The sequence below is a fragment of the Pelobates fuscus genome, chromosome 1, assembly GCF_036172605.1.
Source record: "Pelobates fuscus isolate aPelFus1 chromosome 1, aPelFus1.pri, whole genome shotgun sequence".
Classification (NCBI taxonomy): Eukaryota; Metazoa; Chordata; class Amphibia; order Anura; family Pelobatidae; genus Pelobates; species Pelobates fuscus.
The window spans coordinates 68110030-68132835 of NC_086317.1; the positions used below are offsets into that span (position 1 = coordinate 68110030).

General features: G+C 39.2%; 1 protein-coding gene across 5 annotated transcripts in view; it reads left to right on the plus strand.

The window, feature by feature from the left end:
* Positions 1-22806, plus strand: part of LOC134603453 (septin-4-like) — a 68189-nt gene that overhangs the window by 12859 nt on the left and 32524 nt on the right. For 2 of the 5 annotated variants that reach the window (XM_063449442.1, XM_063449475.1), the window contains exons 1-6: positions 1258-1334; positions 15937-16599; positions 18672-18765; positions 20154-20240; positions 20579-20732; positions 21840-21974. In XM_063449442.1, the coding sequence (XP_063305512.1) occupies positions 1284-1334; positions 15937-16599; positions 18672-18765; positions 20154-20240; positions 20579-20732; positions 21840-21974 (1184 nt within the window). In that variant the 5' untranslated portion in view covers positions 1258-1283. Of the gene's footprint in view, positions 1-1257; positions 1335-15936; positions 16600-18671; positions 18766-20153; positions 20253-20578; positions 20733-21839; positions 21975-22806 lie in introns of those variants that run through there. The other 3 variants (XM_063449450.1, XM_063449458.1, XM_063449466.1) reach the window with 3 other exon arrangements.

Genomic DNA, 22806 nt, shown 5'->3' on the forward strand with positions numbered 1-22806 from the left:
AACGAACGCCTGCTTCCTTTTGTTGCCGAACAGCTAGGAGAGCGCCATTCAGTAGTTTGCTTCATACGAACAAGGGGAGCAATCGCTCCTGCTCCATTCATGTCTTTATTCGTTTTTATGCTATTTTCTGAATTGACCGACCGCACACGCTGAATTCGTGGAACTGTTTTAGGCAGGAGCATTGTGTGTGGTCGGTAAACTATGACTTCCACACTTTTTTAGAAACCCTAAACCGATCTGGGTGAAATTTGAATATGTTGGTCTCCCAGATCGGGGATATCAGGGGACATATATTTTGTGGGGATACCTGTTGTATAAAGGTGGTGTTCTAAGTTTTGGGGAAATTGTGTGCCCTCTGCCTGGAGATAATTGGGTTATTCCTTAACTTATCTCAATATCTCCCAGGCAGAGATAGGGAGTGTTTTACTGTTAATCTGTACTATGATTGGTTGTTCACTTTGTTTACTGTGGGATGTCCTCTTGCAGGAGGATCTCCATAAAAGCCAGTGTGGCATCAATAAAACATTATTCCAGTTGTACCCTTCCTGAAGTCTAGGCTCATGCTTGGGGAATATTGTACTTGCTGGGCAGAATCGTCTTGGAAGCTGCATTCATCTACACTATTCCTCTACACCCTAACTGCAGTAATAATCACTTATGCTCAGCTATTGGGAAAGGAATAGAAGACCTCAATACCATAACTACTGAAGGTCTTGACACTGATCTACCAATACAAATATATTTAAATATATATTTTTTTCAATTTTTTATAACAGTACACAGAACATTCAGGCTATATGGATGAAATTGTTTATATTAAAGTCCTATAATACTGAAATAAATTAATATACAGCCATGGGGAAAAGAAAGTACACTCTCTTTGAATTCTATGGTTTTACATATGAGGACATAACAACAATTATCAGTTCCTTAGCAGGTCTTAAAAAAAGGTAAATAAAACCTCAGATTTTAACTCTTGATATATTACACCGTGCCTTGATTTATATAACAAAAGTAAAGCCAAAATGAAGAAAGTACTTTCGCTTTTTTCCCATGACTGTAGCTGATTGCCTATGTAGGCCACCGTAAAAAAACAAACTAATACTGTATTGATGTGCATTGGGATGCAGCACTTGACGTGTTAATTGTTTGTTTTGTGGAAGTCAGAAAGAGTGTCTGGTATAATGTGTCTCTGGGCAGGCGTGATGTCTCCTCTAGTCCTGGCTCTGCTGAGCTGCTCTATATATAAGCTGTGAGGGTCCTCTGGGACATTGTGCTTTGGGATGGACAGTAGCAGTGATGAGGCAGGGAGTGAAGGAGAGGAGGAGAGCCAGGTGAGTGCCAGTTTTGTTGAGCAGACATTATGACATCTCTTTTGTCTCTAATAGAAAGCTTCTAGAGCCACCAACACATGTATTTTACAATTCTGATCATCTAGAGTATATTTAGCTCCTGTGCATAGTTCCTTCTACATGTCGTGCAATGCTGCAAACTGTTAGCAAGTGAAACTAAGAATTACACGAGCAGTTAGACCAAGAAATAGTTTTAGGAACAAGATATTTTGCCGAATCTGTACAACTGCAAGGAATGTTTTTTCCCAGTTTTTTTTTTTTTTTTTTTTTTTTTAGTGTTTCCTTGTTGCTCTCCAGAGTTTGCAGTTATTGCTTATGTGCCTCGAGTGTGTGTGTGTGTGTGTTATAATATTTGTGTCATAAAACTGACAATAAAAAAATCCACAGAGATTATTTTGTTTTGTACACAGATTTGCATATTTGTATTTTTTTTTTCCTTTAAAAATAATGAGGTGGGGGGGGGGGGACTTTTTGATACTGCTGAGTTGGAACTGTTCTTCATATGACATTATATCGTATTACAGGAGTCAAAGCAGACAGTAGGGCAGATTACAACACTTTGCTTTGTATAATTAAATATTCTGCTATTATAGATATATGTAAAGACAATATTCTCTTTCATGTGTGTGGATGAGTCTTATGTCCCATGTATAATGTTGACACATTTCTTATACCGGCAATGCTAATTTGTATAATTAATTATGTACGGTATGTGTGACATAACTGGACACAAAGTCACTGTATGTTTTTTAACATCACAGAGAGTGACACAAGAGAAAAATAAAACATTTGGAAGGGGGAACATTCCCTAAATTACTAGAAAACTACCGGTACTTACAATGTGTGTACTATTTCTGACTGTATGTGTAACCTTGTGTATGTTTAGCATTAAGTATGTATCCTGTTTCTGAGTGTGTGTCTAAAGCAGTGCATGTCAACATGTATACTGTGTGTGTTTGTGGCAGTGTGTGTATACTGTGTCTGATTGTGTATGTAGTCCTGTGTCTTATATATATATATATATATATATATATATATATATATATATATATACTGTGTATAGCAGTGTGTGTTATTGTGTTTATATTGTCCGAATGAGTGTGTGTATAGCAGTGTGTGTACACATATGTCATTGTTTGTATATGTTGTCTAAGTGTGTGTAGCAGTGTGTGCATAAAGTGCCTGAGTGTGTGTCAGTGTGTTTATACTGTGAGTGTGTGCGTATTATTGTGTGTATAGTGAAGGGGCTGTATGGCTCGCACAACATGTGTGTGTGTATATAACAATGTTTGTACCTACCATGTATAATAGAAGTGGATATTCTGGTTTCATATCTCTCACCACTCTATCCGAGTGCAGTCAGAGAAAATGACCAGCCTTTGTATAACCCAACGGGTAAAGACATACACTTTGATACAAAGGTTCTATACATATATTTAAACACACAATGGCTCGTTAGGTTGGGGATATGTGCTCAAGGGAGTCAGGCAATTGACCAATAACTGTGTCCCAGTCCCAATAACTGTGTAGGATTTCTGTGTAGAACTGTGTAGGTGATATTTGTACTGGACCCCACAAGGCTCCTGGAGAACTGTGAAGGCATCTAGAAGACATGTTTTCTTGTAGCAGGAAGAGTCTAAGATTATGGGATCCATCCAGGAATTGTAAGCATTAGACATATTTACATCTAACAAAAACAAAAGGCTGTCCTCAAAACTAATGCGGTAGAATGTACATGTAGCAGACACTCCTATATCAAATTCACTGCTTTATATCACGTTGGCTTGAGAAAGACATTTGCATGGACCAACATGGACCAACATGTTGCCATTATCAGTGTTTGATGAAGAGATAAAGCTTTACTTTTGAAACTCAAAACTAAAACTTCATGTTGTCGTGGTGAGGTTTGACCACCATTTCAAGTGGTCGCACCGAGCATGAGCTCCGCAAATAATCAAATGAAACTCTGGCAAATACATTGCCCTGCCAGCAGATTCGTGCTGAGCTGGTGCCTGGAGGTGTCCGAGTGTTGCTGGACACTTTGCTGAAGCCAATTGAAGCTTGTTGAGGCGGTGCTCAGACAACCTTGATTTGCAACCTAATTTGGAATTTGGACTTGTGAGCAGCCCCTTAATACCCCTCTTTGGGCCGATGGGGGTTATCCCGGTCCCCACCACTACGACACCTGACACTTAACGCCCATCTGGGAGCTTCCACATCTTGTAGTAGTGCTTGGCTCTACAACCCTCAAAATGGTGGCGGCCAGCACACCACCACAGGCCTTGAAAGTTGCAGAGCAGTGCTGGAGGGAAACCTTCCTTGCCTCCTTTGCTGACATTTGCACTTGAATCTGACTCTGTATTCACTTAAGGACACTTCAAGTCGCTTCGTCCCTGGGAATTTCGTATCCATGGGTTGGTACACACAGTTCCCCACATCCTGGCCAAGGAACCCAGCTAGGGTCTCAGTCTGGACACTGTCTAAACACCTTGGGGGACTGCTCAATAGAGGGACTCTCCTGGGCAGATAACCTATTCTTCGTATATGCATGGTTCCATGGATGTTGTCTCTGGGATTTCTCTGGGCCCCAGAGCTGGAGGCTCTCTGGCTCAACGGATCCTCCTAGTCAAGGCTTAGGATGAATTTACTTCTCAAGCTGACTCAATGACCTACACTATGTTGTTTTAAAGTGCTTACACAGTGGCAGATTTTAGTCTATAGTTCAAGTTGTGTCATTTATAGTTTTCCACTCTCTTAACTTGCAGTATAGAGTTTGTTAAGGATATTGTTCAAGCCTCAATTGGGTGTGATGTGGTGGTGGTCACCTTACTCCTTCGACTTCACCGAGATATAGCTGTCTCTCGTCTTACTATTTAAGCTTGTTTGAAAATATATCTCCTGGTCTTTGCCTGTATTATTATTACATAGCCTGTTGTATTTGTGGCTATCATTTGCACCTGGTTTCCACGCTTCTACTTAGTGTCATAGATAGACGTGACTATTTCATTTGTGGTGTTTATTACAAAAAAGAAAAAAGTGCAAGTCCATTCTCATACATGCAATTTTCTGGTTGCATTTACTCTTGACGATATGTCGCTACAAGTCTGTTTGTTTATCAATGCACTACAAAAATAAAGAATTAAAAACATCAACAACAAAAAAAACCTTCATGCTGTATTTATGACATGTTATGCAGAGCAGGAGTAATCATAAGACTACTCTAAGGGGCTGCCTATGGGCCGGGGGTTAGACAGGGGCTCAGGAACCATTTACAAGTTACAAGTTGGTAACCTGCCTAGGGCCCCATGGGATCTTAACCCTTCGCTGACATAATTTAATCTAAGCGTGATTCTTTACACTTACAGTTTGTATTGACTTTCATTACAATATATGAAGCAGAATAGGCACTGATGGTATCCTTGTTATTTAATGTTTCAAAGAGAATAAAATAAGACAAAATACAAATTCCATGCTACAATAAAACGGCAGTAAAGATTAACGAGCAAGAGAAAGTACAAAAATATAGGCGATTTTTATTTTGCCGTCCAAAGGTTTATTCGATTCCTTTTGTCACAATGCCCTTAGTATCAGGTTAGTTAAAACCCCCTCTGCATAAAATTGTAATGTGTGTAAACCATGTTCCTATTAGACCGTGCCCTGCAGTTTTCCTCTATTGATTGAGGTAGGAAGCAGGATGTGAGCACAGCTAATGGGATTAGACAGTGTAAAGGTCAGGCAGAAGGACACGTGCACATAATGTATCAATATATTAATGGGACATGGGTAAGAGATGCTGTGGCGTATCTGTCAGGCTGGAAGAAATATACCACTGCCGACGAACTGATTGATAGTTTCGCCTAGTAACCATCTAAAGGAATAATACCATTATACAGCCCTTAGACAGCACGCCTATGTCATGTTCAACTCGTGTGAACTCTGATGTAACAAGTAAAACTATGGGGGATATGTATGTGTACAAAGTGATGGTTTAATACCATTATCTTATTGTGTTTATTAAAGAATTCTAAAAGTGATCTAAAAAGTGACGGTTGTCTTCACAGTAAATTGCACCAAGTTTTGTGGAAATTTCAATATCAGAAGATCAGCAAATTTAGAGTGGCAGAAAAAAAAGAGACGTGAAAAAGTAGAGAGATTGCTAAATCCATTGTTTTGCGGAAAATACTTGGTATATACAATATATATAACATGATGGTCAGGCACAAAATAATCAACATGTGAAAGAACCTGACAGATTTAATAAACTGCACCAAATATTTACATAAAATTTGAGATATCGTTGCCTGCAACATTTTGTTACATCTCCCTCAATTATTGCCAATCAATTTTGTTTTCATTGGCAGAATGAGCTTTCAGTGAAGCCACGTTGACTATAATGTAATAACTCCATATTTGTTCCCCAGCATTATATGTTACTAAGCATATTTTTACTATATTCATTTGACTAAATTCCATTTACCTCTTTGTGGTTATTTTTTTTTTTTACAAATCAGTTGGCTGCCCTTACCTTGCTAAAGTTGAACTTCGCAAATGTAGGCTTCGCTTTAATAACCTTTCCAAATGATTCAATACATTTCCAAATTATTTATCTACAGAATCCCCATAGACTGTAATGGGGAGTGTAGTAGATACATCATTTAGAATGTTTTCTAACAGTATTACACCCTTTAGAAAGCAAAAAAACATGCATTATGAGATATCACCAGAATGAAATAATTATATGTTCTACTTGGTGCCTGTCATTAAGAAGGTTCAAAACGTTGCCTTGTTCAGCTGAATTAGATGTCCCGGTATTCCAATCACTGTCTGGGTAATTAGATTCTGCAATGATTAAAAATTGTCTCAGATGTGTTGCTTGCTTTTTCGATTTGTAATAAATGTCGATCTTCACAATCTAAATCCTCTAAAAGCTGTTTTTTTAAGAGCCTTTCATTTCCTAATTGAGCTTTTCCTAGGCATTCATGCTGCCAATTTCTATACTAGTATGTGTTTCTCCACAAGTACAAAAGTAACCTATACATAATGCTCTAGTCCAGAGGTAGGCAACCTTTTAGTAGTACTGTGCCGAAACAAGATATTAAAGTCATTTGGCATGCATGTCCTATTTTGTTAAATTAAGGTGTGTATGTTGCTGTATGCTGCTTGTGTTATTTATGGGTGTTGCAGTTGCCTTGTAGAATTGTATTTGTATTTATATGGCCTGTCATATTGTAAATGTTCATGAATAGTTTGTGGTATCGTGTATGATACTTATGAATGGGGGCTGTGTATGGGGGCTGCTTGTGGAATTGTGTGTATGGATGATAAGTCACATTGTGTGTTTGGTGTGTGTATATGTAGAAACATAGAAACATAGAAACATAGAATGTGACGGCAGATAAGAACCATTCGGCCCATCTAGTCTGCCCAGTTTTCTAAATACTTTCATTAGTCCCTGGCCTTATCTTATAGTTAGGATAGCCTTATGCCTATCCCACGCATGCTTAAACTCCTTTACTGTGTTAACCTCTACCACTTCAGCTGGAAGGCTATTCCATGCATCCACTACCCTCTCAGTAAAGTAATACTTCCTGATATTATTTTTAAACCTTTGTCCCTCTAATTTTAGACTATGTCCTCTGGTTGTGGTAGTTTTTCTTCTTTTAAATATAGTCTCCTCCTTTACTGTGTTGATTCCCTTTATGTATTTAAATGTTTCTATCATATCCCCCCTGTCTCGTCTTTCCTCCATGCTATACATGTTAAGATCCTTTAACCTTTCCTGGTAAGTTTTATCCTGCAATCCATGAACCAGTTTAGTAGCCCTTCTTTGAACTCTCTCTAAGGTATCAATATCCTTCTGAAGATAGGGTCTCCAGTACTGTGTACAGTACTCCAAGTGAGGTCTCACCAGTGTTCTGTACAATGGCATGAGCACTTCCCTCTTTCTACTGCTAATACCTCTCCCTATACAACCAAGCATTCTGCTAGCCTTTCCTGCTGCTCTATTACATTGTCTGCCTACCTTTAAGTCATCAGAAATAATCACCCCTAAATCCCTTTCCTCAGATGTTGAGGTTAGGACTCTATCAAATATTCTGTACTCTGCCCTTGGGTTTTTACGTCCAAGATGCATTATCTTGCACTTATCCACATTAAATGTCAGTTGCCACAACTCTGACCAGTTTTCTAGTCTACCTAAATCATTTTCCATTTGGCTTATCCCTCCTGGAACATCAACCCTGTTACATATCTTAGTATCATCCGCAAAAAGACACACCTTACCATCAAGACCTTCTGCAATATCACTAATAAAAATATTAAAGAGAATGGGTCCAAGTACAGATCCCTGAGGTACCCCACTGGTGACAAGCCCAAGCTTCGAATATACTCCATTGACTACAACCCTCTGTTGCCTGTCACTCAGCCACTGCCTTACCCATTCAACAATATTGGAATCCAAACTCAAAGATTGTAGTTTGTTGATAAGCCTTCTATGTGCAACAGTGTCAAACGCCTTACTGAAATCGAGGTAAGCAATGTCTACTGCACCACCCTGATCTATAATTTTAGTTACCCATGTGGTATTGCATGTGAGAGGCTGCTTGTGGGGTTGTGTGTGTGTGTGTCTGTGGATTGTCAGTGGTGTTGTGTTTGCGGGGAGTGTTTGTGTTTGTGTTTGGGCTGTTTGTATTGTTGTGAGGTGGAGACTTATTCTGCAGCTGTGTGTATATCTAGCAGTGCGAGTGGATTCCCTGGGGTCCAGTGGGGTCTGGACTGACCAAGTACAGGTCAAGGGCAGGAGCTGCTATAGTTGCTGTTGACTGCTCTACTGCAGTGTGGATTCCCGCTCACAAGTTCTGAGAGGAAGTGATCTGAGATCACTTCCTCTAAGTGCTGCAATACGTAAATTGATGACTATCCTTCACCACTTGCAATTACCGTTTGCTTTGCACTAGCAGATATCTAAAGTTCCACTGGGACTCCTGATAGGTCAGAGCCTGTTTGTCTCAGGCGGCCTCGAGTGTCATGTATGCATGGCATATGTGCCATAGGTTGCTGACCCCTGCTCTAGTCCTTTGAGACAAAGATATAAAATATGGGTTCCTGACTTTTTGCTTCCAAGAGAGACCTTGGGTAATGGAAACCTGAACTGAGTTTCTCAACTGTTGTGAAAAATGTATTGGAGGTGGGTCATCAAATGCTGGCAGAATTGAAACAGTATTCTAAACGTACAATGTAGAGCATTTTCTTTCTGGATTGTCCCTGAGTATTTCCAACCTATATATCCTATCTGGCAATTTCTAGTAGACAGTCTTCAAGATCATCTATTCAGAGCAGAATTAACTACAAGGTGACCTTAGGCAGCCACCTAGGGATCAGGGATTAGACAGAGTCACAGACTCATATATGAAGAATGGTAGAGGGGCTCCAAACTGGTACCCTGCCAAGGGCCCCATGGGATCTTAATCCTTTTTTGCATCTGTTGCAATGTCCCTGATTCTGCAATACAGACCTCCTAATAGGTGGATTATTGCTGTGTCTGGGGAATAGAAGTAATGTCAGGTTCCATTCAGTGTAATTAACATTGAATGTATTGATTGTTTTCCTAGCTTGTGTGCGCAATCTCGCTTAACGTACACCGTCAATACTTTTCCATTTAATGTTTCTGTTAACAAAAGCTTAAAACATTAACTAATAAAGCAATGTTGTGCAGATTCTTTTATTGACGTAGCGATCAATGAATAATCATCTTTATATCTGTCTATCAGCAAAGTAAACACTGCCTGCAATATTTATGTCGGCATTAAATAAATGTGAAAGTTTCTCACCAGCAAGGAATGTAGTGAAACAGAGATTTTCTCTGGGCCGTAATTCTGGTGTAATTCTAGTGCAAATATGTGAGATATCCGGGTACCTTCACTACATTTCGTCAGTCCGAACAATGGGTGACACTTGTAGCGGAGCTCCCTGTACCCCTGGCTGGGTACCTCCGCCAAGGACCGTTTCCTAGCTGGAACAGGGGACAAACTGCAGCAATTCTGCTCACAGTCGCCGTGGCTTTACTAGGGTCCTGGAACCGCTCCCTCCTGGAGCCAAATGGGGAACTTGCTCTAGCCAACCCCAGGCACTGGACGACACTCAGTCCTGGGAGCGCAAGTCCTTACAAGGACTTTCCCTGTTGAATCCTCCACACTGGAACAGTGATTAAAGAATAGCCCTTTCCCCTCCCAGTAACCATAGTTCTGGGAGTACAAGCTGGAATAAGTTTAATCTGGCCAGATGGCCTGCTTTTATACATTTTCAAATACAGTTGAGTACGCCCATGACACTCCCACAGAAAATAGGACAATCCCTCCCCTATGAATGGGAGATAATTGAGTCAGGAACTGTACAAAACTCAATTATCTCCAGGCACAAAAAAATAACACATTTCACAGACATCCCAAAAGTACCATAAACATATAAAAACCCCACAAAAGTTACATCCCCTGATAGCCCCGATCTGGGTGACCAACATATCCAAAAATCATCGAGATTGGTTCAGGGGTTTAGGATTTTCCTGGGAGTCTTAATTTGACCGACCGCACACGAGGCTCCTGCCCAAAACAGTTCCATAAAATCAGGGCTAGCGGTTGATCTAGTTCGGTAGATTAAAATCGAACAAACGACAGAACATAGTCAATATTCTTATCCTTGAGCTTGTTCCCCTTGTTCGTGGGGACGTTTCCAATGAACAGTGTCTTCCTAAGTGTTATAAAACCAAACAAAGACAATCATGGAAGTCCATCTGTGTTCGGGAGTTTCAGTGTCCGAAAATAGTTCCATGAACTCGACGACCAAACACCCCTGTCTGCGTTCATGTGAACAAGATGGCTGCCACCTCGTGGTCATCCATAGGAAATGCGGGCACGCAGACGAACACTTAGAACACTGCGATGGAAATTGCTACAAAGTAGCAATTAGGCTTAACAAAGTCCCGGGTGGAACCATTTCACATGATATTGCAAAACTTTGGTACCCCAGCAAAAAAATGTGTGCCGTAGAGTAGCGCAGCACAAACCTTTGAATGAGCAGAGTGTAATGTTCCCTTTTGCTGGCAAATTCTTTTTTTATCTGGTTTACCGTATTTATTCGAGTATAACGCGCACACGTGTATAACGCGCACCCCTAATTTTCGATTAAAAATCGGTATAAAATTTTACACCGATTTTTAATCTAAAATTAGGGTGCTTGTTATACTCGAATAAATATTCGAGTGGGTGCTCGATAATACCGACCGCCGGGCTCATTACAAGCCCGGCGGTCCTGGGGGGGCGGGCAGCAAGCGTTTACTCACCTCCGTGCAGCTCCTCCAGCTTCCCAGTGTAAATCTCGCGAGACCCGCGGCCAGCTCTGACGAAGCCAATGAGCCCGGCGGTCCTGGGAGGTATATTTATTCGAGTATAACGCGCACCCCTAATTTTAAATTAAAAATCGGTAAAAAAAATTGCGCGTTATACTCGAATAAATACGGTAATTGTTGACAATTGTAATCTAAATCTGCAGTTGCGTCAAGTCGATTTCGATACTTTGGTTTTGTTGCAGAGTAAAGTGAGAATCTGAGTAAAGCGAGTTTCACACAAGTATGTGATGACGAATGGCAGTAGAACTTTGATTGCCCGCTTGGACAATTCTGGTTATTCTTTGCGTAAATCCCCCCATAAAGCAATAAGAGAAACTTCTTTACATTTTTGGCTTAGTTGACTGTCAGAAGTTATATCGATCAGACTCTGAAAATCTACATCAGAAAAATTGCCTGGCTTGTCTTTTATGAATGGATTATGAACCCAGTCATTATTGTTTTCATTCAAAAATGGAAAATACTGATTAATAGATGTGATTAAATGACAAAGATGATCTACAATTGCAATGCAAATTTCATCTTCAATTTCTGATTCTTCAAGAAAATCCTTAAGTGTTGGCAAAGAGTTCAAATTATTTTGCTGAACAGATGAGGTCCAAAACTGCAGCCTATGAGACAGGAAAATATTTCCTCTCTTGCATTAAAAATATTAGTGTTTTTTCCTTGGAGTGATAAACATACGTCATTTAAAGGACCACTCTAGGCACCCAGACCACTTCAGCTTAATGAAGTGGTCTGGGTGCCAGGTCCAGCTAGGGTTAACTAATTGTTTTATAAACATAGCAGTTTTAGAGAAACTGCTATGTTTATCAATTAGTTAAGCCTTCCCCCTAATTCTCTAGTGGCCGTCTCACTGACAGCCGCTAGAGGCGCTTGCGTGATTCTCACTGTGAAAATCACAGTGAGAGCACGCAAGCGTCCATAGGAAAGCATTATGAATGCTTTCCTATGTGACCGGCTGAATGCGCGCGCAGCTCTTGCCGCGCGTGCGCATTCAGCCGACGGGGAGGAACGGAGGCGGAGAGGAGGAGGAGAGCTCCCCGCCCAGCGCTGGAAAAAGGTAAGTTTTTACCCCTTTCCCCTTTCCAGAGCCGGGCGGGAGTGGGTCCCTGACGGTGGGGGCACCCTCAGGGCACTCTAGTGCCAGGAAAACGAGTATGCTTTCCTGGCACTAGAGTGGTCCTTTAATTTTGTTAATATGTCTGCAAGATACGCTACTTTGGATAACCACAGAGTGTTTGTTAATCGATCAGATAATCCAAATTTACGATCCTGAAAATATGCAAACAACTCTTGACGCAATTCAAACATTCTAACAAGGACTTTACCTTGTGATAGCCAATGGACTTCTGAATGCAAAAGCAGAGCAGAGTGGTGTGACTACACATATCTTAACATATAATTTTCAATAGTCATAGTTTTATAAAACAAATAATCTGGACCGATTCCTCTAGCACAGTTTTATGTTAGACTGAAATATTTTTAGCTACCAGTGCATGTCTGTGAAGAACACAGTGAGAACTGGTGCTGTTTTTTGCTACATTTCTTATTCGTATCACAGCGCCTGCCACTTTCCCAACCATTGCTTTGGCACCATCACTGCACACATCTACACATTTGTCCCAATTTATACTGTGTGTGTTCATGAACTTCTGGATACAGTTAAAGATGTTCTCACCAGTGGTATGAGTTTTCAAAGTTCGACACAGAAGCAACTCTTCAACTCAAAATTGTATCTAACAAAAAACAACAAAATTGAAAGTCCTGCAACATCTGTGGACTCGTCTAATTGCATTGAGTACCGATCACATTGATGCAGTCAAGAAATTAGTTCAGCATGGATGTCATCAGCAAGCTCATGAATACGGCGCAAATTTGTGTTGTTGGAAAGTGGCACAGCTTCAATTTTTTTTTTACTCAAATTCTCACTTAAAATACATGACACTATTTATTTTGCACATGGTTTTATTAGTGATTTCCCAATTGTGTGTGCTTCTCCTGCAAGTGCTATGCGGTAACTCACTCTGTAAGAAGCCTCTGTGGCTTTTTCATTAGCATTTTGAAATGTTTTGCTCATAAATTGCTTACTCTTTTAGCTTTCGCTTAAAAAAGTGAATGTCTTTATCTTAATACTCTGCGTGGTTTTGCTCAAAATGACAACGTAATAAGCAGGTGCTAATGAATTGTTTGGCAATATTTTATTGCAAAGTACGCATTGTGCTTCAGGACAATCTTCATTTCTGGCACTTGTGAATCCAAATTACAAGCAGCTATCATCATATTTTCTTTTCTTTGTTTGAGAAGAAGATTGGATAGCATTGTGTGCTTTTCTTTTTTTCTTTGACTTGTCACTTGTCTCTGCTATTTGAGAAACAGTAGATACAACTATTTTGGGCATGGTTTCTGGGTTTTTTGTTGTATTTTCTTTCTCAGTTTCTATAAGTGCCGAACAGGTAGAAGTAGTAATATTTTTTCTCTGAAGAGTTCCCTGCTTTAACCAGCTTTCCAAATTCATGGTTGTTTATTGGTAAAAATAAACAAAACATTTTTATAACATTCTTAGAAAGAACTGAACTTAAGCAGGATTTTTGAGTTAGACTTGATTTGAACACTTTGAAAAATACAGTTAACATTTTTTTTCCCCTCACAGAGTCATTCAATGCCCCAGACAAAGTCTTTCAATGCCCCTGACAGAGTCTTTCAATGCCCCTCAAAGAGTCTTTCAATGCCCCTGACAGAGTCTTTCAATGCCCCTCAAAGAGTCTTTCAATGCCTCTGACAGAGCCTTTTAATGTCCCTTACAGAGCCTTTTAATGTCCCTAACAGAGAATTGCAATGCCCCTGACAGAGCCTTTAATGTCCCTTACAGAGCCTTTTAATGTCCCTAGCACAGAATTTCGATGCCCCTTACAGAGTCTTTCAATGCCCTTGACAGAACCTTTTAATGCCCCTACCTAACAGAGCTTTCTATTTCCCTACCTAACATAGATGTATATGTCCCTACCCAACAGAGCTTTCTGTCTATGACAATAACAGGGCTTTAACTATCAGCTCCACTCTCTATCACGAGTGATAGAAAATGGCTGACGGCAGGGCTGGCTGGTGGCTGGGCGGGCTGGCTGACTGCTGGGTGGGCTTTCTCACGGACGAACTAAGATTAAGTGGCTGTCTAATAGCAGAATGGGCGCTAGGGCGGGCTCTGATGGCAAGGCGTGCTGATGGCAAGGTGTGCTGTCAGCAAGGCTGGTTGACGGTAGGGAGGGCTTAAGATCGCGCTCCCGCAATCTCTTATGAGATCACAGTTGTGCGATTTCTGCTGTTTCCGACCTTCTGAGAACAGCAGGTAGCTGCGGCCATCTTGGATGTGGCAAAATGCAGCGGGACCCCAATTTTGTTCTAGGGTTCCGCGGAACACCAATTGGGAAATGCTGGTCTATATAGTCTAAGAAAGTCCTTGGCGCAGAGGATGATATATTGACAGCCACAGCATCACTTAGTGGAAACAAAGCCTATATTTGGACCCAGAGAAAGTGTTCGATAGAGCATTGTGGCCATATTTGTTCTGACTGCTACAGCACTGAGGTTTCACAGGAAAGTACATTACATCCATACTAGCCCTATATAGGTCGCCCAAAGCTCAGATTATCTCACCTAACAACGAATGGTCTCCTTTCCCTTGTCTATTGAAACTAGGCAGAGGTGCCCTCTGTCCCCACATCTCTTAGCACTTTCCCTTGAATCCCTCTTGCATCTTATTAGAACAAACCCAGACATTACGGGGATAAAATTAGCTGGTATGTGCTGTAAAGTATCAGAATATGCTGTTAATATCTTACTCACAATCCTGGACCCCTCCAGGTCTCTACCTCCCCTGCTTAAGGCAAACTTGCAGTTTGGAACCTTATCTGGCTACAAAGTCAGTTTTGAAAAATCCTGTATTATGCCCTTCCATGCTCCAACTCAGGGCGTGACGCAGTTGAGGTCTTAATATGGATTCCAGACTCAAAGCAAGGCCTTTAGATACCTAGGCATTCAAATTACTGCAAATCCGGACCAGTTAGGTTCAGTTAACTATGGCCAGCTATTTTGGACCGAAAAATTTGTTAATTTGTTTGTTTTTTCCTTCTACTTCTGTAATTAATTTCTTTACCCATGCCTATGGGGCCACATTTTGTGGTGCTTCTGTAGTTATTGCTTTCTTTGGATGTGTAATAAATTCTTCTTCTTCCTCTTTCTGTGATTTCGCCAGTTGGTGGATATATACGTCTTTTGTATATATAGTCTTGGGTCAAAGGCTCGCTACATTAATATACATCTATATTAATGAAAAGTACTAATACATGATCAGACTTACGGTTTCTTCAGGTTCATTCTTAGTTACTGATACATAATAAAACAACAAAGGATGTTACATGATCATGGATGTTCAACAGCAGATGGTAATTGCTGGACTCCTGAAGGGAGAGTTACATTGTTACATCGAGAGAGAGAGAGACAGAGAGCAAAAGAGATCTCATGTCCCTTTAAGTTACTATATAGATGTTCCCATACTGACGTCAGACTATAACTCTAGCCATATAAGGACAAGACCCCCAACCCACATTCCAGAGTTCTCATACAAGAAAGCCTTGTGACTTATACCATCTGTTACTTATGTCAATCCTCACATCCATATATAATCAATAGAAACATAGAATATGCAATATTCTACAGGATGATAGCTGTCATCTGAGCTGCAATCTCTCAAGCTCCACTGACTACTAAAAACTGACCATTGATCTATTTAGTGTTTCTATAGCTAATATTCTCTTTACTCGGTCACAGAGTGTTGGTGAACTGTCTTCTCTATCCACAACTGCACTTGTGTCATATAAATAAAATTATATCAAAGAATGTAACATTGACTTAAGTGCATTATCAGATTTATTGACCTGGATGTGCCAGCCTGATTCCACTTCTCATGCATATGTACATTTATTATGTCCACAATTTAGAAAATCACAAAACACAAAATTAGTTTAAAGGAACTCCTATGATACATAGACAACAGTTTAAGAACCATGATTTTGTGTCCTTCAAACAATAATTCCATTGATAAATTATTTTCCTTTATAGTGATAATATAATATGTAAAAAATATAACACAACTAAATGATTCCATGTTTGTTTTTAACTTGATAGATCCGACATTTCTTACGCAATGATTCAGAAGAGGCAGAGTTGGCAGAAATAATACGAGGATTCCCTGGGGAGAGTCCTAAGAAGGCCCAAGTCCTAGAGGAGAAGACATTGAAGGAACAGGAGGAAAGGCTTCAAAGGGAGCATCAAGAAGAGGACGAGAGACTGCAACGAGAACACCAGGAAGAGAAGCTACGGCGACAGCAACATGAGGAGAACGAAAAGCTCTGCAGAGAACTGCAAAGCGAGCAGGAGGAGCGCTTCTATAGGGAACATGAGGATGAAAAGCTACATAGAGAGCAGCATGATGAGGAGATGCTACACAAAGACCTCCTGCAAGAAGTAAAACTATGCCAAGAACAGCAAGAGGAAGGAGAAAGAGAAACAAAGCAGAGCGATCAACAAAGATACCATTTAGATCAAGAGGAGAAGTATTGTAAGGAGCTTGAGAAGCATTTCTATAACAATGGTTTCCCATCACACATAAATTCAGAGTTTTCCAAGGTTGCTCGATACGGCAAGGAGGACTTAGAAGAAGGACTGACTTATAGTCAGACTCTGCCTGTCAGGCCTCCAAGAGCTGGCTGCCCTCCTCTGATGCCTCCTCATAGCCCTTCCAGACCTAAAAGTCCATGGGGCAAGCTTGACCCATATGACTCATGTGAGGTAAGAAACAAATTATAAATAAGGCGCAAGTTTTATGATAATCGTCCCAAGTTCTATACTGCATTGAAAATAGTTTTTCACTTTCAATGTTACTATCCGTGGATTTTGAAATTGAAAAATTTTGAAACTTAGCACTGCATATATACAGGGCCGGATTAATGAAAATTAGATTTTATTTATAGAAGATATACTTATATATATTTCTATCTGTGTCTTTTCATACAAGCCCTGATCTGTTTAAAAAGCACATTCTAAAAACTAAATCTTGAGTATCCTCTGCTTCATTGTTTCCATGAACAGCTACATATAAACCCAATACCTAGCATTTGTTTAATATAAAAAACACCCAATTTCCCATAATGTTTCTAATCTTTTAAATGCGAACTTCTATATAGGAGTGTTCTAAATGTAGTTTCATTATTTATACCTTGATGGTATCTAAGTCGCTTCCAAGTCCTGATTGGTGGTGCAGTGGAACTGAAATGGCATTAAAAGTAAGTTTCAGGACATGTCACCCTAAATTCACTATCAAATTTGTCAAATGAGTTCAAGTTCAATGTTGATCACATTCGTTCATGGCAAAAAGTGTTTTATAAAGCTCGACAGAACTTGGGTGAAAAGCCAGCATACCTTTAAGTAAACATAGGTCCCAACGTGTGTTTAAATATGTGATGTTAGGTGAAGGGATACTCAAAAACATTTACTGGCCCTCTCTTGTATGACATCATTATCTAAAGGGTTGGGGCTTATTGCTGCAGTCATAAAAAGGAACACAGGGACAGGGGACCTACTCTTATCAAAACCTATGCGAGGAACATATGTTGCTATGATGCTTGTAGGGTCCCTTTAATTAGACTTTTCAATTGTAGGAGATTATGACTTGTACCATAAAAGGGAAATAATTTTGTAAATAAAAACCCGTTAAAGATCAAAATAACCTAAAATGAATGGGGTGGCTTATATCATAAAATCATATTGTAATCAAAGATATCTGCTTTTATTTTTTAGCAAAAAGTTTAACATTTCCATATAAATCACAATGCATTGATTTAATGTCACCTATTATCAGTGTGAATCCATGTCCTACAGAGCTATTGATCCCACTGCATTGCCCTAGAAATACAGACTTGTAGTAAATATTTTAGCACAAATCATTATTATGTAATTAGAAACCTCACGCCACCGCTAAAGGCAATTAGTGTGCCAGTGTTCCAGTTTTATTTGTAAATTCTCCTACAGATAATAACTTGGTGTTATTAAAGGGACACTATAAGCACCAAAACAGTTGTGGCTAAATGGAGTGCGTTTGGTGCATAGATCATGGCCCTGTAGTCTAAATGCTCACTGTGTGCACAGATATATAAAACCGCTCTCAGAAGAAATCCAAAGGAAATTGAGAGAAGCAAGTATGGAATGAATTGTAAAATGTAAAACATTTTTATGAAGTACAGACCATATTAGTGTAATTTGACCAGGCAATATATATAATTATATATATATATATATATTAAACTAAGTCCACATGCCTGAAAGTGAGGTGGGGGGGGGATATAACAAGATCTTGACGATCTCAGCAAATCCAATGTGTAACTATAATGCATTAGGAGGCTAAGGAGCAAAATGCAGCTCTGCACCAATCAGAATCTCCTCATCCATTGAATCAATTCATCTCTATGGGGGAGCATTCAGGAACATAGGTGCTGCACACTGTGCAGCACTGACACGGGAAGAACATCTAGATTAATAATGAAATTAGTGATGTATTTGTATCTGAGATAACACAATTGTAAGTGAAATGACACCAATATACCAATGGGTGAAAATTCAGACAGAAATTACTTTATAACTCCTTGCTAGTACACAGATTTTATTCAAAATGAAAATGGGTGATTTAGAACTACAGTTACCATAAACCTATATTGACCAAAAAAGCCAGCAATTGGTTGATAGAGGATCAAGGGAAATGTAGTTTAGTAACAGCATGAAGTCAACATTTGGCTCCTATTGTTGTCTACAGCACATTGATGTAGAAATCATGTTGTAAGTGATGCTTGCATTTCTGTTCACCGCAGGAAGATAGAGACTATGTGGGCTTTGCCACCCTCCCCAACCAGGTGCACAGAAAATATGTGAAGAAAGGCTTTGAATTCACATTGATGGTTGCAGGTAAGAATAACTTCATCAATTAGTGACAGCAGTGACACCCACACATGTCAACTCTCAGCAGAGAAAGAGTAGAATGTTATATATTCTGTATGGAGATACACTTAGTGAAAGACAGGTACATGTGAGTCACTTCAGATTCCATATTGCCCTTTCCATTTGTGTAATAGCTGGTTTGCTTCACCTAGAGCTCTGTGCTATGACACTTAAAATGACACCATGCTGAACTGTTGGAAAAATGTGTCAAGTAAAAGGCATGTGATATAAAATACTGTAAGATATAGTGATGTTAAAAAAAGGCTCCTCTGAAACTTGGTTCAAAGGAGGGATTTAAAAATATAGTGAAAAAAAATTAATAAAACAAAATCAGACAGTAGTGGTGTTGGAAGCTTGGAAAATACCCCAACAAGTAAAAACCCCCTGTCGATAAATAAAATGTACTCGCATGGAAATGTAGGATAAGAAAATCCCAACTCCTGTCAGCCACCATGCCCAATAAAACTTCTAAAGAAACGATTATATCCACCTAAACTTAGAACAACGAAAGTTGCTTTAATCACTTCTTAACGAAAACAAAGCCAGTTAAGGAATTTTGCTAGGTCCTAAACCTTCATTATATGTTTACATCTTCTGCAATGAGAAATGTCTAAGCTTAATCATATTTGACCTGATGGGGACTGACTTTGGGAAATTTGTCCTTGAAAGAAGATAAGCAACTAGATATCCTTCATAGAGATTTAGTTTCAAAAAGCGGGCAGCCATCTAGTTATAGAGGACAGACAATTGGTGACATGGTCCAGGATGAAAAGAGAGGGTATTCTCAGTACATAAGTGGTACTGAAATCCACAGAAGATTAAGAAGCTATGATAGGAATGGTGGAGTGGGATATTCCAGAATATCAATGCCATATCAATAGTACGTATCACTATGACTGACAAATCTTACATTTGGCCTTCCATCATTACGGGGTGAATTTAAGACGGGGCTGACAGACTGCTAGGCCTGGCACACCGTTTCTCTGGCACACAGTCATGCCTCTGGCATCTAGCCATCATTTAACTGAAATGAAAGATAAAGGTGTTATGTTTGTCACATTATTGTGGGAGTAAAGACATGAAGCGTTATAGTGGGACCTTACGTCTTCTCCCGGTTTCTTATATTCTGATAATATTATTATGATGTTATATTGTCTATGTAATTAAATAATAAGCAATGGCAGTACTTTACAGCATGACATCCTGAAACTGTATGTTTAAAATAATTCATTTGCCAATCTCCTGTAATTAACTATGGTACCCTGCAGTTTATTGTGTTCCAGTACAAGTGTACATCGTTTCATGGCGTCTCTCAAGTTGGCCCATAAACTGAAAATCACCTGTCTTTCTTGCAGGGGAGTCAGGGCTCGGAAAGTCAACTCTGATTAATAGTCTCTTCCTCACGGATCTATATCGTAGCCGCCAGATTCCGAGTCCAGAGGGTATGTTGCATGGTCAGTGATATCTGCTATTCTTATTTCTACTGTATCAAATGTAGTGCTTTACTTTGGTTGCAACATTAGGGAGTAGAACTTGTTGGGGTTTGTAGCAAATTGAAGACCAAATTGTTAAATGTAGGGTAAAATATCCAAATAGCTGAGTTGGAGAATTTTACTAAATCAGCAATTTCTTTGCCGAAATATTTCGCATGGGTTTTTAATGAACTAGGTTACACTGTTTAGTGTGTGAACTCCTTTGATAACAGGCATGCCAATTAAACCCCCGTACTGGGCATCCATGACGAGCTACACTGCAATACCATGTATTTTTATGTTCACAGAGGATATTAACTGTACACATTCACCTGCAGAATGCGTAACACAGACAGTGGAGATTGTGAAGCAGACAGTGGACATTCAGGAGAAAGGCGTCAGACTGAGACTAACAGTGGTGGACACACCAGGTTATGGTGATGCCATAAACAACGAGGAGTGGTATGTGCATCTGTGTACATTATTTTTCTATTTCCTTCAGTTACTTTTTACTTTGTGTGTATATCCATTGATTTTGAAAACTACAGCCCATCTTCTTACTGATGTGATAATTCTAAAAGAATTATGTTGCTATGAAATAAAGGAATCTCTGTTTTATCCGGGACTTCTGGTTAAAGATAAATTTGAATGAGTCTTTTGTTTTTGTGGAATGGAAATCAGCCTGTGAAATGTTACTTATCCCTCTCATTCCAATGGTTTCTTAGAACCCCAGTGCTTTATTCACTAAACTCTGAACTGTAGGCATTTGAATTGGAACATCCAGATTACAAAATCCATGCTAAAATAGCTGATTTGGAAAAATTCTCAAACTAAATTATAGTCATGAAGCAAAGAAAAAAACAGGTCACACCTTACAGGATACATATAGTGCATAATTATACCATGTATATATACATATATATACAACCAAATTAAGACCTGTAGATATCCAAATCTTCATCAGTAAATGATTTTTGAGAGTGTGATAGTCCTCAGTTGTGACATAAAATAGAGGGGGTCTATTACACTCTAAATTTGGACATTACCAGGTCTCTATTGATTTTAGTTTTATACAAATGGTATGATTTTACACTATATGTATCCTGTTAGGTGCAATTTTCTTTATATTTGTATTTTGATTGTAGTTCTTTTGGGTGGAGAGGGAACGCTAAATTTCTGTGTTTGCTTCCTCCCCTCACTTCACTACAGATATATAGTGTTTGACCTATTTAAATTATAGTCATTGCTTAGTTATTTTTTTTTTTAACAATTTGTAATTGTGTTTTGAGTTTGCTGCAATGTTCAGTTTAGTGAGTTAACTTTCCTGTAGAGATGTCAATAATTATACATTTGACTATCTTGATGTCCTGAAAGCTACATCATCATAAACTGCCAGAATGATGTAGTATTTGTGTATGCATTTCTACACTATTTTTGTGGACTGTTTAACATAAGTTCACGGTGAGCTATATACAGTACATGAGCAGAGAACATAGCATTAACTGTTGGAATTGTTACAAAATCTCCAATTAGCCTTAATTGTCTTAAATTGTCTTAATTGACCCTTAGCTGGAAGCCAATATCAGATTACATTGACCAGCAATTTGAGCAATACTTCAGGGATGAAAGTGGATTAAATCGCAAGAATCTCCAGGACACTCGTGTGCATTGCTGTCTGTACTTTCTGTCACCTCTCGGACACGGGTATGTACAATAAAGTATTTTATATTTTACGTCGGGATTTATTTATACATGAAATCTCCCTACAATGGCAAATGGAAATGGAAAATTTCGGGCTAAATAATGAATCTATGATTCTACTGATTCTACTTTGATTGCGACTGTAGCATTTTTTTTCACTTCTTGTTTAATGCACTCCAGGATTACCAAAAATGTATAATTTAAAAATATATCTACAAATGTATCTAATCCTTTTGCTGTAGGTAAATTTAATCAGGTTCCCTCTCTGGGTTTTGTTAAATTAACTGAAAAGTGTAAGTAATAATTGTCTAATTTCCACAAATTGGAAGAATTCTCCAAGCCTTTTTAAAAAGAAAAAGAAAAATATTGAAATAATACATTGTGAAAACATAGCAAACACAGTAGTGAATCCAATGATGCCACTAAACTGATTTTGAACATTTCCCTACTTTTTGGTTTGCAAACTAGAAATTTCTTCCTGTATGTTGGAAATGGAACACCCCTGTTTCTGACAGTTCCATTCTGAAACTGATTTTGGACCACAGAGTGTGGTCAAACACTATTTTGTATACTGGTAGACCTAACTGGGAACTCTGCGGATTGCCTGCACGAGTGTCCCATACTTTGTGACAACAGAAAAAAAATACCTCTAGTCTAGAGCATGTCAACAGATAATTACAATGAGTTGTGATACAGTGTTTTTGAGCAAATGTTATATCTAGGTGGTCATCTTGGTGCCAGTAAATCTGTCCCCATCTTGCAGAGTCGTACCCCATATATTGCTTAATTTTCGGGCTTCCATGTTGTGATAGAGGACTGAAAAGGTCATTATTTT